The 17,169-nt window shown below is 35.1% G+C and overlaps 1 protein-coding gene across 1 annotated transcript; it reads right to left on the minus strand.

The window, feature by feature from the left end:
- Positions 1–810: 810 nt before the first annotated feature.
- Positions 811–2,349, minus strand: LOC128922567 (uncharacterized). Its single transcript, XM_054233520.1, has one exon. The coding sequence runs from the start codon at positions 2,347–2,349 to the stop codon at positions 811–813; it is 1,539 nt and encodes a 512-aa protein (XP_054089495.1).
- Between the last annotated feature and the right edge of the window lie 14,820 nt (positions 2,350–17,169).

A 17,169-nucleotide genomic window follows, 5' to 3' on the forward strand; every position in this document is an offset into this window, starting at 1 on the left:
AAAGAAGCAATAATAAAAAGAACAAGTGGTAGTGATTGATTCTACAAGTCCACACCTCCAAATACATAGTATGTATTATATGTCGTTTAACGAGCTGTGTTGAAAAAATTACAGTAATTTTACTTTCTCAAGCGTGGTTTTCTCAGCGATTTCTCGTATGCTTGTACAACGACGGCCCTTTAATGTTCTCTTTGTTTTTGGAAACAGCAAAAAGTCACAAGAAGCCATGTCTGGCGTAAATGGAGGCTCGTTGCTTTTGGCCAAGAATTCACGAACAACTATCAAAATATGTACTAACGTCAAGCTCATAAAAACACGTGCAACCAGCGACAAATGATCGTAATTTCAGGCGCATTATAAACATATTTAAAAATTAGACAAATGAACTTTTGGACATTTTGCAATTTAAAATTCCCGTTATTTTTTGAACACACCCCGCTGCTATTTACAGCACAGAATATAAATGTTTTCAATAGAGCCCGCTACTGTAAAAATTAAAATGACACAAATATTTTTTTTGCTCGAGAAGAGCGCTTATTTTATTTTAAATCTAAACTTTTTTTTTGCTCCAGAAGAGCGCATATTTTATGTTTTTTTTTGTGTTAAATCTAAACTTCAAATGCTAAATATTTTTACATAGAGGAAAATTTTTACAAAAATAAAATTATACAAAATACTAATAGAACTACATGCATGCTATAGAAAATCATATTTACATTTATATAATATAGTAATCAAATATCAATAAATCTCATAACTTATTTTCTCTAAAAATATTCAGTTCGTTAATTTTTATCTTAAGTTTTGAGCTCAATTATTGCGCCTTGGAGTCTTACTGAGACGTCTAAACTTCTTTGTGCTATCGGCGCATTTAGTGGTGATTGTCATGCGTACCTCCTTGTCGGAACAAGATGTGCGAGACATCACACAATGCATGATATCTTCAACCTTTTTCGGATCCAATTGACCCTTTTGCGGGCGTACACGATCGTTTCCCAAAAATGCTGGCGAAGGCTTACCACTAAGTGTATGTGTGGCTAGTACTTCCTCCGGAAAAAGCATGCAAAGTAAGCTGCGAGTGGCCGCAGACGAAGACGTGAATGAGATGGCATTGAATTTTTCGGTGGGCACTTTTGTGCCATTCGGACCGATCACTGTGCAGTGGACAGCGTTCTCTGCTGTGGGCGGTGATGGCATTGGCATAGGCGTCGAAGATGCCATGGGTGGCGAGAGAGCAGGTATTGTTGTGCTCATACTGCCGGTATTGTTCGTGCTGGCAGTACTGGTTTCAGCACTTGTAGCAACCGTTTCGTATGCAGCAACAGATTCAGCGACATTCGAGCTATTGGTTGATTGAGTTTCTTCTGTATCATTTAGCACATTTCTGTTGTTACCGCTGTCAACAATACTGTTGTTGGAATTTTCAGTTGAAGTTGTGACAGAAGATCCACTACTGGAAGTTTCTTCTGTGCCATTTAGCACATTTCTGTTGTTACCGCTGTCAACAATACTGTTGTTGGAATTTTCAGTTGAAGTTGTGCCAGAAGATCCACTACTGGAAGTTTCTTCTGTGCCATTTAGCACATTTCTGTTGTTACCGCTGTCAACAATACTGTTGTTGGAATTTTCAGTTGAAGTTGTGACAGAAGATCCACTACTGGAAGCTTCTTCTGTGCCATTTAGCACATTTCTGTTGTTACCGCTGTCAACAATACTGTTGTTGGAATTTTCAGTTGAAGTTGTGCCAGAAGATCCACTACTGGAAGCTGCATGATCTTCGCATTGTATATTTGTTGATGTTGATGCTCCACTTAGGTTAGCTTCTCCATTCATTTCTCTGAGCACACGTTTACGTGGATCTGCGCAATAAGGATTTTCATAAGTGATGCGACGTACCGTGTTGATATTTCCATTAGACCAACGAGTCGGCGTTGTGTAACAGGAACGGCTTGTACTTGGCACATCATCATTCAATTGGTCAGCTGGTTTGGGCGATGCCACAATATTTGGCAACGCGCTCTCCGAAGTAGAAGAGCCGCTACTAGTGCTTCCAGTATCATCTGCATTCGTAGTTTGGCTACTTGTTGAAGAAGCAGCACGTTCTATTATTTGCAACAAACGCTTTATTTCCTCACATAAGAAAGACATTCTCTGCGCTATCAAATATTTAGTTTCAATCGACTTCTTAGTTACTATATGGAGTTGATTCAACTCTTCGCTCGTTATATTGCTATACTCCTCCAACCATCTGTTCATCAATGGTAATATTTCCGCTGGATTCCTTACATTGCACATCATCTCATTTTCGACAAGCACTTGAGCCTGGGAGAGAATCGGTAGCATCTCCATACTTTTTGTTAATATTTCACACAATATTTTTCACACTTTACTTTCTATCGTAGGTCTGTCACCTGTGGAAGTGAAGTTCACTATGAGTTTAGTTCGCTGAATGCGGCAGGTTTTATAGTCGATCGTTGAACGTAGTAAGCTCAGAGTGAAATTCACAGGTAGTATGGATGCACTTACTGTCTTGCTCAACAGGTAGTCGGTTAATCAAGTGAAGCAAGGAAAAACAACAACAAATAGTGCCTTAATTGTTTTAGATTCAACAATCTCAAAAAATCTTTTCTTTGTTCATCCTTTAACTCTTATTCTTGGACACACCCATGCTTTTTGTATTTAACTATAGTTTAAAAAAAACCCAATCTCTCTATTAACAAAGAACAATAAACAGACGCTGTAAGGGTTCAACAGCAAATTGACCTTGCGCGAAATACAATTAAGCTAACACACCTACAAATATTTTTACCGGCCATAAACGAACCCAATATTACATACAGAATGCGAACAGTCTTTGAATTCGCAAGGTTACGTATTCTTAGAACTCCTTAAACGTAACATAACATTGGTTTAATAGCTTTTGGTCTGAAGTCTGAACAACGTTTGAGACGTGTTTTGATTCGGACTCAATCTTACGCCATTTTAATTGTTGAGGATTTTAAAACTAAGACTGACATCATTCTGGAAAACAAAATAGCAATCCTTTTCTGAAAAGACCCAAAAGATAATTCCATTGTCATTTGACAAAAATTCCAAGAGAACAATCGACCGGCGTTTGGTATAATCTGGCTGCCTAGCAGAGAAACATGCAAGAAACCCCTTCAACGCATGGTAATCGATGTGTGGGGATATGTTTGCTGGTATGGCGTTAGTCAGTTTCATAGAATTCATGGAATTTTACATAAGGTACAATGAAAAGTGAAATGTTGCGGTGATGGCTGAGAAAAAATTGATTGTGATGTGGAAATGTAAATCAATATGTGGAAATTTTATCAGTGTTCTGATATGGCCATCATCTTCTTCTGACTGTCTGACAGAATATCTCTGGGTTGACGTTTAAAAGTAGTCAGTGGCAAAATATATTCCAAATATTGATGCCTTTATGTAGATTATCTTTATAAGAATGACATTAAAATCAGTATAAATGGCGCGCTGTTGGAATTATATTAAGGGGTAACATGGGTTTCGTGGGTTCAAAAAATCTTTTTTTGCTTATTAATTTCTACAACATCTCAAGCATATTATCCTAAATATCAAGTCGATCCAAATAGTAGTTTCGGAGATACAGCCCTTATGTGTGCTCCAAGTCAGGTATTATTGTTACTCAAAACTTTAAGCGCGTCTTTCTCGGAAACATGTTTTCAAAGTTGGTTCTCACATGATGAAATTTTGCACAGGTGCTCGAGATGCAATTTACTCGCGCTTGAACGAATAATTTTTTCTCTACAACTATTTAAAAAAACAAAATGTCAAGCAAATTTGATCGACATTTTAAAGAAGTTTTAATTTTTTTTTTTAAATATCAGAAATTATTCTTTAAATATGTATCTATTTAACAGAAAAAAGTTTGAATAAATGAATTCTTTGAATAATAAATAATTTTTTCCATAGAAAAAATATTCAATATTTCACCCAACAAAACCCATCTAATCAATATTATAGCAAATTGTTTTGCAAATCACCTAGAAAAGGTATTTCAATCAAATTGCCCAAAGAACAATTTTAAGTTGTCAATCATTCACAATACCACAAACGAATCACTTGGGTCTATTAAGACTTCAACTACTGAAATTGTTAGTATCATAAAAGAGCTTAATCCAAAAAAATCGTCAGGCCACGATAATATTACTCCAAAAATGCTAATTGAGTTACCAAATATTGCTTCAACAGCGCTCTCCTTGCTCTTTAATGCAATTTTTAGTTTCGGATACTATCCTATTTCATGGAAAAAGTCGCAGATAATCATGATAGATAAACCGGGAAAAGACCTGACACAGCCGTCTTCATACAGACCAATCAGTCTTCTACCCTGTCTTTCTAAAATATTTGAAAAAGTGTTACTATCAAAGATGTCTCCTTTCCTTCATGAAAATAGTGTAATACAAACGCACCAATTCGGTTTTCGTGCAAAACATGGCACTGTAGAGCAAGTAAATAGAATAACTAACGAAATTAGGAAGGCATTCGAACATAGAGAGTACTGTTCTGCTATATTTCTAGATGTGGCTCAGGCGTTTGATAAAGTGTGGCATGAAGGACTTTTGTATAAGATTAAAAAAATTTTACCTTTCCAATTGCATAAAACCTTGGAGTCCTATTTAAAAAATAGAAAATTTGCTGTAAAAGTAGGTGATTTTATATCTGATGAACGTTCAATAAGGGCTGGAGTACCACAGGGCAGTGTTTTGGGCCCAACTATATACATCATATATACAGCTGATCTTTCAACTGCTAATAATGTTTTGACATAAACTTTTGCGGATGACACAGCTTTAGTGAGTCGTAACAAATGCCCCATTATAGCATCAAGAATATTAGCGAACCACTTAAGTTCTGTCGAAGAATGGCTAGCAAACTGGCGTATAAATGTAAATGAACAAAAGTACATACATGTTACATTTTCCCTAAGACCAAAAATGTGCCCGGCAGTAAAAATGAACAATATTCTAGTGCCTCAAGCGAATGAAGTTACTTATCTTGGTATTCACCTAGATAGAAGGCTTACGTGGAGAAAACATATATCTAGTAAAATAACGTGCATGAAGATAAGAGCTGCAAATTTAAATTGGCTTTTAAATAAAAACTCTAAACTTAGCTTAGACAACAAAGTGCTTTTATACAATGCGGTCATAAAGCCGATTTGGATGTATTGCATTCAACTGTGGGGTACGACCTGTGCAACTAATATTGATATAATACAAAGGTTCCAATCGAAAATGCTTAGATCAATCACGTGCTCACCATGGTACATGCGCAATGAAAATATCCATAAAGATCTTGGTATCCCTATGGTAAAGAAAGAAGTAGAGGACAGCAGATTGAAATATTTATCTAAACTCCGTGATCACCCAAACCCATTGGCTAATGTTTTAGTACATTCCTGCGATCAAACACGCCTAAAAAGAAGGGATATGCCTGCGTACTAAAGAGCAACGTTTCACCAATACAGCTGAATCACTTGGTTGAGCTTGTCTAGCTTTTAAATAGATTTAAGATTTTATAACTTGTTGTTAGGCTTAGAAACAAGCAGATTCAATAAATAAGGAAATATTGAAAAAAAATCTTTAAAACGGTGTCCTAAATAAAAAAGCAAACATTTTCATTTCATATATTTTTTTTCGTATAATTAACACCTAAACAATGGAAATTTACTGCTTTAAAGTTATGGTCAAATTTTGTGTTGACCGGTGTAATCGATCTTGGGACGTTGAAGGCTTGTCGATATGTGTATTCTTCAGCAGAATCACGTCCGAGAAAATTAAACAAATCAAGCTGGAATCATAAATGTGCGTTAGCTGCGCTATTCATTTCTCTCAACACACGATTACGTTATGGGCTTATATTTCCGATAGACCGTTGAGTGTCGTCATCGGTTTGCTTACATGCCGACGAAACAGCAATAAATGTGTATTAACAGAAAATATTCCTTAGTTCAATATTACTAGTTAAAGAAAAGCGCTTCCAGCATTCCATTCGCCCTTTCGGCTCGCCCAAGAGTGGGTTGAAAATTATCATTAAATACCAACATAACAAATAAATTTGACACAAATGACTCTCTCTGTCCCCCGTTATTTTTTGATCAAATTACATTTTTGTAATGACAGCGTGATAGAAATATTCAAGAATTATTTAGTAACAAAGATTCACTAGTAGATACTAGATGAATGAAAATTCAAAATCTCTCCTTGAGTGTCCTTCTTGAAAGTGGAACGAACGATTTTCCACAAATTATTATATCTATTTTTAATAACCTCGAATTTCTTTACTTAATATCAAACAAACGACTGATTAACTCTACCTTAAAGAATAACTACAGTATTTACTCTTCATTTTTTTCCATTATTTATTTCATAAATCCATTATGTTCAAAAACAGTAAATAAATTTTCTTTTAATTTAGTATGCATTTTTCCTCGTGGTATTTCATAATTTATTATCGATCTACAACAAGTCCATCATCCCAGATCTCCTCACCGGGACGTAGTTTTAAAAGCCTGATTACTCCATATTTCATATCTTCAACGGCCATCCTTATCAGCGGATGTACTTTGCAAGTGTACTTTAGTAAATCCAAAAATCGGTAGCATTTTACTTTTAATTCCTGAGGGTTTTGTATTTCAAACAGCGTCTTAAACTCCTCGACAAGTTCTTTTACTTCGTCTGGGGTTACTTTGTCCATTATGTTGAGATCAAGTTATACTTCAATTGGAGACTAAAACCGTGAGATTATTATGCTTCGGAGTTTGATTTCGTTTTAAGTTTTATTTGAAAGACTAAATTCGTTATGCTCGTGTCACAGTTATCAAATAACATAAGCGCTCAGGTAGAAGTGAACAATGATTTGCGTTGAGATCGTTATAGTTACGACTGAATGTGTGAGATTGTTATGCTCCGAAAACTGAATTCGTTATGACTGATACTTGAAAAGCGCTCGCATTTTATATGTGTTTCGCAGGTACCAAATAATGAGTGCTCAGCTGAAAAATGATCTTTAGCGTGTGTAACATATCATTTCATTCTTGGAATTAGAGCGTTGATTGTTTCTACGATGTCGACAGGGATTGAGATTATAGCGCCATAGTTTTTGTTTTTATTTTAAAGGAGATTTCTTCCACATACCTCATACCTACTCTGTATACATATGTTCTGGTGCTTATAGTTAAGCCCATTTGTGCTATGCTCATTTAAAGAGCTATGTTTAACTAAGTGGAAACTTAAGTGTATTTTACACGCACTTAATATAATCAAACAAGTTCACACGAACACACAAACACACACATACTAATGCAAATAAAAGGCAGACAAATGTTGAATGTATCAGTGCTGGTAAAGGTGCTGCGCATGTAAATAAGCGTATTTATGTGTAAAGCACTTGAGTTATATGCAGACACATCAGTTAATAGCAGCAATGCAGCATTTAATAGAGCAATATGTTTGCGATTTATTTGTATTGCCATGATTTAAGCTCATATATGTATATCTGTATATTGCGCTCTGTTGTATGGTTAATATTATGTAATTTAATTTGCCACCTGTCTGGCGTTAACAAACAGCACTTGAGTCTCAAAAGGTTGAAAATCTGCTTGAAAATGTTTATTAAGCATGTGGTCATAGAAACCGTTTAAAGGAATTAGGTTACAACTAATATGAAATGAGAAATAAAATATACTGAAGTGGGTTAACGGTGTAATATATAGTGTGCTAGAAACAAGTGTTGGGAACAAAACGGAAAATTGTTTAATATACAGTATACAGTATTGTTTAATATACATTTTAATATACAGTATACTCTCGAAAAGTAAATTCTCAGAAAGTAAATAATCGCGGAAAAGTTAATCACCTTTAAGATTAGGGGCCATCCATAAATTACGTCACACGTTGAAGGGGGGGGTATCACTCAGAAGTGACATTGTGTGACAAGGGGCAGGGGGGGTTAAAGGCTTTGTGACATGACATTTCAGAGCAATATCGTTTCTCTCTGCTCGCTCTGCTGCGCTCCTGGGTGCTAGACGACTGACTGCTCTGTACCACGCCGATCACTTACTGGTGTACTATTAAAACATGATGCTTTTGGATCACATCTTGATTCAATTAATCGAATTACTGACTTAGATCTAGAAAAACGAAACTTCGAAAGTGCAGGCAATGTGTTGGCTGAGATTTGGAGCAAGTTAGTCATTGATAATTTTCCAGTCGTTGCTGAATATGTTGCACCAACTGTTACGGACTGGATATTGAACAGGCTATGATGTTGCAAAATAATGTTACTTGGTATGCTAAACATGTACGTGAGTCACAATATTTTTTACATTATTACTACAGATATTATTAAATCTCCAAGCATCATCCCATCTAAACAAGTTCCATATGATAGTTATTGCCCTAGTGTCGAGTCATACTTATTTAAAAGATCATGTAGCATATGTTTTTCTTCATATAAAGCCACCAATCAACACAAACAATCACATAAAAAACAAGAGCTGTTAGCTATCGCGAAAATTCGTCCTCAAAGAATTGCGGCTTGACGTGGCCGAGAGAATCTCTGTTTAATGAATGATGACGATGCTTTATGGATGGAAGAAGAAAATGTTGATGCGAAAGATGTTCCTGACATCCAAATTCAGAACGAAAATTAAGTGCCTGATTTACCAACGATAAATGATATAAAGGAGTGGGTCAAAAGTCCATGGACATGATTAAGTTTTGTGTTTTTAATTAGCATAATTAAGTATGTATTATATATTGACTAGTCATTCGTTGTCTCTGTACTTAAATATTTAACTAAATGTATATGTATATAAGAATCAATAGAATAACCTGTTTTTTTTTTTATTTTATGACAAAGTCATAATGTGACAGTTCAGTTCAAAATGTGACAACTTGTGACAAGGTGGGGGAGGGGTTAAAAAGACCTTAAATTCGTGTGACGTAATTTATGGATGGCCCCTTACACATGCACCTCGAAAAAGTAAATTTTTTAATTAAATTTTTTAATTTACTTTTCAGAGAGCGTGATAAAAAATTCGAAACGAAGCAAGCAGCGTTTTTTGCGATGTTGCAAAAACACTTACTCTCTTGTTTATCGCGTCTTTTTAGTAAATAAACTCTCCTACTTGATCCACTGGTTTAAAAATGAAAACGATGCAAATCAGGAGTCAGACTTTTTGAATTGTCGTACAAAAATGGTCAGAAAATATATTGCAAAAGAAAAAAAAACAAAAGAATGTTCAAGATTTTTTCTCTTCATAGTAAATACATATGTATCTATGTATGTAAATGTAAATATGTTTTTCATGTAAATCCATATGTTTTATTGAAGCAAATAAATGAATGAATTTTTTAAGTTTAAAAATGCATTTAATATTATACAAACAGATAATTTATGTATATATTTGGAAAAGTAAATTATTCGAAAAAGTAAATTTCCCAAAATACCAATCGATTTACTTTTCGAGAGTATACCGTATTATTTAAATGAGACTACTAGTTTTTGAGTTGCTCTGAGAGTCATTGAATTTGATTATTCTCTGAGCGGCAAATATTTTATTAAAAATCTTCATAAAACTCACATTACATATATTCAAGCTTTTTCAGGCGTTGATAATTGGTAACAAAGGTTTCTTCTCAATTCTAACTGTCACAAAATTGAAAAATGTGACAATTGAATGGATTTGACACAGCAACCTTTGACAGTTGAAGAAGTGTTAATTTCCTTCAAGTGTTCATTTAAGCCAAATGCCAAAGCACGCATCCAGCAAGTCTAAGCAAAACCAAGACAAGTAAGACAGCAGAAAACTTTGGCAACACGCAAACCGACAGAGAAATTTGTTGTGAGCCTCTTTAGCGAAGAACTGAAATGCCTTATTTTGTATAAAAATATAAAAAAAAGTTCCGTTTGACAAGCGTCGAACCGAAAATGATTTCGCGTGCAGCCATTAAATGTGTAATGAAAACGTGTTTTATGAGATTTCGGCAGCACGTGGGCGGGAGTGGGGCGCATTCGTTTTGCATGCAAATGTATGTGTCTGTGTGTGCTGTGATAGAAAGTAGCACATAGTCGCAAAGATTTAGTAGCTGCTATTTAACCTAGTCATAAATTTTGTTGCAGCGTGGCACAAGCGAGCATCAAACGACTTCGTTTTTCACGCTATTCGTTAAAGCGCAGCAAGCAATGGCGGCAAAGTAACGGTACAAGTAATGACTTTTCGATGCTATTTCCCTCCGCCGAGCGAGTGCCACTGACATATTGTGTGTTTGGCTGTCAGCACGCGCTGTGACTTTAACGATCTCAAAGTGATGACGCGCTGAGAAATGGAGCTTGAAGCTTGTAAAGTTTTGACAACAAATTGCATGGAACTGTGCGTTGTTGTTGTTGTTGTGCAACAAAAAAGGGTGACATTTATATTGTAAATGGCATTGCAGCGATAGTTGAGCGCTAGTACAAAGGCAAATGTACAGTTGCACATTGACGCTACGCTCTTTCTTGCAAATTTCTCAGCAATGAAACAACAATTTTGTTGCTGCCTTCAATTTTTATATCGACAACATAAAAAGTTAGGAATACTTAATATTATATTTGTTTTGAATATTATGCGTCAAGAATTATATTATATTTGAATTGAATTCAAGAGAGCGAAAACTATAAAAATCTAAAAATAATTCTAATAAATATTCTAATTTTTTTGTTAATTTTTAGACATCTGGCAACGCCATTGTATACAATTTTCTCATACCATCTTTTACAATTCCCCCACTTACAAAACACTATTTCGCTTTTTACCGTTTTTTTTTTTGTTATTGTAAAATAATTGACAACACAAAATATGCTGACACTCAGCGTTAGCCTCTACCCACTGACCTTTATTTGTGATAACAGCTAGTACGCTGTTATTTTTTCGCCCTTTTCTATACTGCCCAGATATTTGAGTGGTGTGAGGGAACTGCCATGTGGCCGACGAACGGAAATTTTCCAGCAGAATATAAAAAGCCGAGACACACACACACACTCAATAAAAGCATTTAAGTAAAAATTACTTTTTCCCCTTTCGCCATCATGGCCGCTGCTGGCATGGACTATTTCTTACGGTTTAAGTTTCATCGAAGTGACAGCAGCTGCTCGAAGGAGCTGCTTAAAGGAGTCACTCAACCGCATAGCCAGCCAGTCGGCCAGCCGGTCAGACTCTCAGCCAACTCGGCCAACTTAGCTGGCTAACCGGTTAACATGCGCCAGACGACCGTGCTGGGTGAAGTACTCAATTGTCAAGTGAAGGCAATGGCCCCAATGGATGGTCGACAACACAACTTAACCGTAAATGTTATGGCTTGTCCGGGCCGCTTATCGTCGTGGTCACAAGTAAACTACCAAGTATGTTGTTCTTGTTGTATATGTAGTTTGCTGTTTGACCAAAGTGAGTTTGCGAGTGTGCTGTCTGGCGTCTTTTGTTGGTCACATAGTTTCCAAATTGCATATGGCTTTGCTCACAGCCGCTGTCTGTTATTTGGTTACCTTTTAGCTTGCTTCAATTGCTATTGAATACTTTTAAACGCGCGCTGCCACCTGCTCTGTGTGCGACACACTCTCTCGTATATACAGTATGCTGCAGTGTGTTTCAGCATTATTAAATAATTTGTTCCACTGCATTTCGGAGTGGCAGAGACAAGCGTAGAGGCTATTAAAGAAGCATGTGCTGGCGCACACACTCCAACACTCATACACTCTAATGTGCATATATGTCTATGTGTGCGTTCTTTGTTTCCTTTAACGCTTAAGTGACCACCATTCAAGTAGAACGAAACTTTCTTCTTCAGCGCTGAGGTGTTCTTATTTCACGTCTTTTTAAATAGTTTTTCAAACTTTTTGCTTTTACTTTTCCCACGCGCCGCTTTGTTTTAAGTAAATTGAAAGGTTTTCCTTTTCTTGATTAAAGTTACGCAGGCGACGTCGTGCGAAGTTTGCCTGTCGCAACTCAACTCAACTCGGCAGGGCAATAATTTCTTCAGCTGCTCTTTGTGGCACATTTTTTATGGCAGATTCCTCTTGCAAAGTCATTGAAAGCTTCGTCTCCACTTTTTGTTGTGAAAACTGTGCTCTCAACTCTTCAGCACATCACTAATTGGATATTACTGTCATCAAGCTGTTATAATAACTATTTCTAAGCGGCAAATGAGGTGTAAGAGATTGCTTTATAGTATATGCAGCTTAGTCGGTCAAAGGCAATGATTGGATTTTCGTTATTAAAGGAGAAGTGTGAGGATGAAGTGAGAGGGTAGACAGGCTGCAGAATCCCGTTTATAAGAGGTTTTGAGGGAAATTTAATTTTTTATTAATTTAGATAGTATTTTTATATTTCTATGCTCTCACAAAAAAGTTGCTAAGAGAGTATTTAAGCTTTGTTGACATAACGGTTGTTTGTAAGTCATAAAACTAAACGAATTAGATATATGGTTATATATATCAAAGTGATCAGGATGACGAGACGAGTTGAAATCCGGATGTCTGTCTGTCCGGCGTCCGTCCGTCTGTCCGTGCAACGGATAAATTGAGTAAAAATTGAGATATCTTAACGAAACTTGGAACACGCATTCCTTTGCACCCTGAAGAGGTTGCTTTGGAAAATGGGCAAAATCGGTTCAAAACCACGAAAACTTTCCTTATAACTCAATTTTGAATTCCATCTGATTCCTTCACTTTATAATGTATACATAAGGAACCAATGAATATAGCGGAATAAAACTATACACAAATAGTACATATCATCTCTGGCTTCACTTGTGAAAAAATTGTCGAAAACGGACTATAACTTTTCAAGGCCCCAGATATCGAACATGTTGAACTTTGAAATTTTAACCGAAAATATGGGTAAATCTCTCAGATAATTTAATGTAATTCAGAGAAATTTTTTTTCTTCTAATAGTATGTCTCTGTTCCAAAAATTATTAAAATCGGGTCATAACATATCCTAGCTCCCATATATCAAATTATAGGTTTTTCAAAAATACGGTGGGCTTTATTCCGCACATATATATTGGTTAATATGTGAGATATCTTAGCAAAATTAAGTGAGCGTATAGTCTTGGATATAGTGTACCTTGCTGGTGAAAATGAATGAAATCGGTTCAGGAATTACCTAAGCCCTCATACACTATATAGGACGATTTTCGTTATTCTATTAAACTTTATGACGAATTTATGGGTAAATTTGTGTGTAATGTTAATAAAATTTCTTCAATAAATTGCGAGAGTATAACATTTCCTTTTGTTTATTATATTTCCTTTCCTTACTTGTTTATTATATTTTTGTCATAATCATGGTATTACTTTTTTTGTCCCAATTTTATATTTCGACTTTATTGCTAAAATATAATATTTTCAATAATACTTTCCACTTTTTTCCATTTTTCCACTTTTGTCAATATTAAAATTGAAACTTACAAAATGTCGTTGATAAAGTTATTTTGATATTTTCAATAGCATACATAAATACACTTACATTTATGCAACTAAGTTCCTATATAACGGGTGATTTTTTTGAGGTTAGGATTTTCATGCATTAGTATTTGACAGATCACGTGGGATTTCAGACATGGTGTCAAAGAGAAAGATGCTCAGTATGCTTTGACATTTCATCATGAATAGACTTACTAACGAGTAACGCTTGCAAATCATTGAATTTTATTACCAAAATCAGTGTTCGGTTCGAAATGTGTTTATCGACAAATTTTGTTCAGCGATGAGGCTCATTTCTGGTTGAATGGCTACGTAAATAAGCAAAATTGCCGCATTTGGGGTGAAGAGCAACCAGAAGCCGTTCAAGAACTGCCCATGCATCCCGAAAAATGCACTGTTTGGTGTGGTTTGTACGCTGGTGGAATCATTGGACCGTATTTTTTCAAAGATGCTGTTGGACGCAACGTTACGGTGAATGGCGATCGCTATCGTTCGATGCTAACAAACTTTTTGTTGCCAAAAATGGAAGAACTGAACTTGGTTGACATGTGGTTTCAACAAGATGGCGCTACATGCCACACAGCTCGCGATTCTATGGCCATTTTGAGGGAAAACTTCGGAGAACAATTCATCTCAAGAAATGGACCCGTAAGTTGGCCACCAAGATCATGCGATTTAACGCCTTTAGACTATTTTTTGTGGGGCTACGTCAAGTCTAAAGTCTACAGAAATAAGCCAGCAACTATTCCAGCTTTGGAAGACAACATTTCCGAAGAAATTCGGGCTATTCCGAATGGACCACCTAAGACGCAGCCGCGGTCAACATTTAAATGAAATTATCTTCAAAAAGTAAATGTCATGAACCAATCTAACGTTTCAAATAAAGAACCGATGAGAAATTTTATGCGTTTTTTTTTTTAAAAGTTATCAAGCTCTTAAAAAATCACCCTTTACCTCCTTATCGCTTACTACAATGTGTCGCCACTGCGTATGAGCAACCTTAATAAGCAAAGCACAAAAGACAATGAACTCAGTGCACACATACAAATAAGTGCTTATATGAACTAAGAAGACACTCCTCCAGCAATTTTTGACGACATTTGTGTGAATGCAACAACAACAAAAAGAAGTCAAATCGCATTTATTAAACTATGATTGTGCTAGCACACTTCTAACTGCTGCGTCACAACTACAGACTTGCGTTGCCTAGTCACCGATTTAGCAGCAGCAGCTGTGACCCCCAACGAAATGGCTTGAGTAAGCTATTTCGATATTTGCAAAAGTATGCATATATACGTACATACATATGTATATATATATAAAATTCACACATATATGTTGAAATTTTTCCTTTCCTACTTCCTTTGCATATTTGCTGTATTCGAAAACTTTCGAAAAATCTGCTGGCTGTGTACGTGCGAATGCCTAGCAGACATTTTTATTCGATAAATAAGACAATATTTAACTTTTGTCCTGAGGTCACTTTGTAGTTATAAGCGCCGCCATAGAATAACAATTTTCGGTACAAATGTCAGAGAGCAGCGTTGGCAAGGAAATTCAAACTAAGTGGAATGTGGCTGTAAGCGAAAAGCTAAAAGTGCTGAACAAAAGCGAAATAAAAATGTTATTTTGTTAGTATAGATGCATATACTTGTGTTAATAATATAGTTGTCAGGATATTTTTTTGTGTGGATAAGTGAGTAAATGTTATTACAAAGAAATGCTTTCCAATAGATTTTGAGTCAAAATGTATCCAAAAAACTGTTAAAAACAAATTTGACAATGTAAGAAAAGAATTGTATTAAAAAAGATTTCGAACATAAGTTCGATAATATATAATATTCGATACTGTTATTATAAAATTAAACATATTCATGGAATTTTTTAATTAAAGCCTTAACTGTTTTAAAAATGAATTCGAATATAAGTTCGAAATTTTTTATTGTTCGAAAATATTCGATACTGTTATTATAAAATTAAATATATTCATGAAATTGTTTCATTAAAGCCTTAACGGTTTTAAAAATGATTTCGAACATAAGTTCGAAATTTTTTTTTCGAATATTCGATGTTTGTATTTTAAAAATTAATATTTTCCTGATATTATTTATTTTTAATATTTATTAATTAAAATTATCGACAAACTAGCGATCCAACGTTTGCTGCTAAATTTGCATCACCAATTTTCTCACAATTTGTAGCTGAATTTATTCCACTTCGAAAGAAAAATGTCATAAAATTGTAAAGCGAAGAAAATTTGAATATTTTTTTTTCATGTATAGGTCAGAAATGTAAATCAAAAGGGCTTCTCAAGAGTAAAATGTCAACTGAAATTTACAAAAATTACAGAAAACTCACAAACAGTTGATAAAAAGGCAAAACTTCATGAAATAAAAAAGAAAATGCCAAAATAGAAATATATAATCAGCGCCTCCTCTACGCAAATCAAAGGAAATTTAGCGCAAATTGAAAGCAACGAAATGGCAGTGAGCTGGGAAACGATGTGACTCAGTTAAGGAGCAGTGGTAGGGAGACGATATGTACTAGCAAACGAAAGTTGAATGAGAACAAAGCGAAACCGCACAGCAAGCAAACACTACGCTAATTCTTTGAAAATCGGCTCGTATCAAAAACAATAACTACAGCGCAACAACAACAATACAAATATATTAACAATACAAATGAAGCTAAAAACAATTCCACGCGACCAACAAATGAAACGCAACTTGCATACAAATGATGCTGGAACAGTTAGCGACCGGGCAATTCCGCGTACAATTAGGGGAACACGCGCCATATACTGACACATACATACATACACTCACACTCGTCGCAGATTAATTCATTTGTATGGACGGCATGGCGATGTGTGTGTGTGACAGATTATACGGTCGCCAAGGTTTCGAATGCGGATTAGCGTATAGTAGGAGGGACACTCTTCGGTTTAAAGGACAAAGTATAATATTAAAATTGAAAAAAAATCTTTAAATTAATTTTAAAATATAAAACATCTAATAAAGAAATAATTTAGTTGTTTTTAATTGAATTTAGCAAGTTGAAAGCTTCTGCGAAATTTTATAATAAATCTTAAAAAAATATATTTTTATTAAAAAGCACACAAATTAAAGTTCGCTATTACGTATTTGAAGCAGAGCTGCCATTTTCGAGCATTTGTACAAAATTCTATGAAAATAATATCAATTTCTATTCACTTTAAGTCTGAGACATATACAGATAAGAGAGAGAGAGAGAGAGCACTTCAAAGTAACAGTGATTTAAAAATCTCTGCCTTTTTCCTTTCTACACAAGAGCCTGGAGATTTGTTCGGTTCCAGCAAAGTGCATTCTCTAAATATTTGCAATGTTTTAGGTGTTAATACATATTGACTTCACTTTTCACTTACTACATTGTATTTGTATTAAATGTGCTCAAAGAACAGTACATACCCAGCAGGAAAATTAGGCATTAAATTAAAGTGTCTTTTGTTCTTCAAAACGAATGAAGTTTAGATAAGAAATTTTAATAATAAAATAAACGATTTTTGGTATCTCAGAAAAATTTTTGTTATTCACCTCAAGTCCACTTATTTGAAATCTTCACTGAATCAGTCAAATATGTATAAAATAATGCTAAAATTTTGGCTACTGCATATTTTTGTCCAAC

This window comes from Zeugodacus cucurbitae, chromosome 6, assembly GCF_028554725.1.
Source record: "Zeugodacus cucurbitae isolate PBARC_wt_2022May chromosome 6, idZeuCucr1.2, whole genome shotgun sequence".
Classification (NCBI taxonomy): Eukaryota; Metazoa; Arthropoda; class Insecta; order Diptera; family Tephritidae; genus Zeugodacus; species Zeugodacus cucurbitae.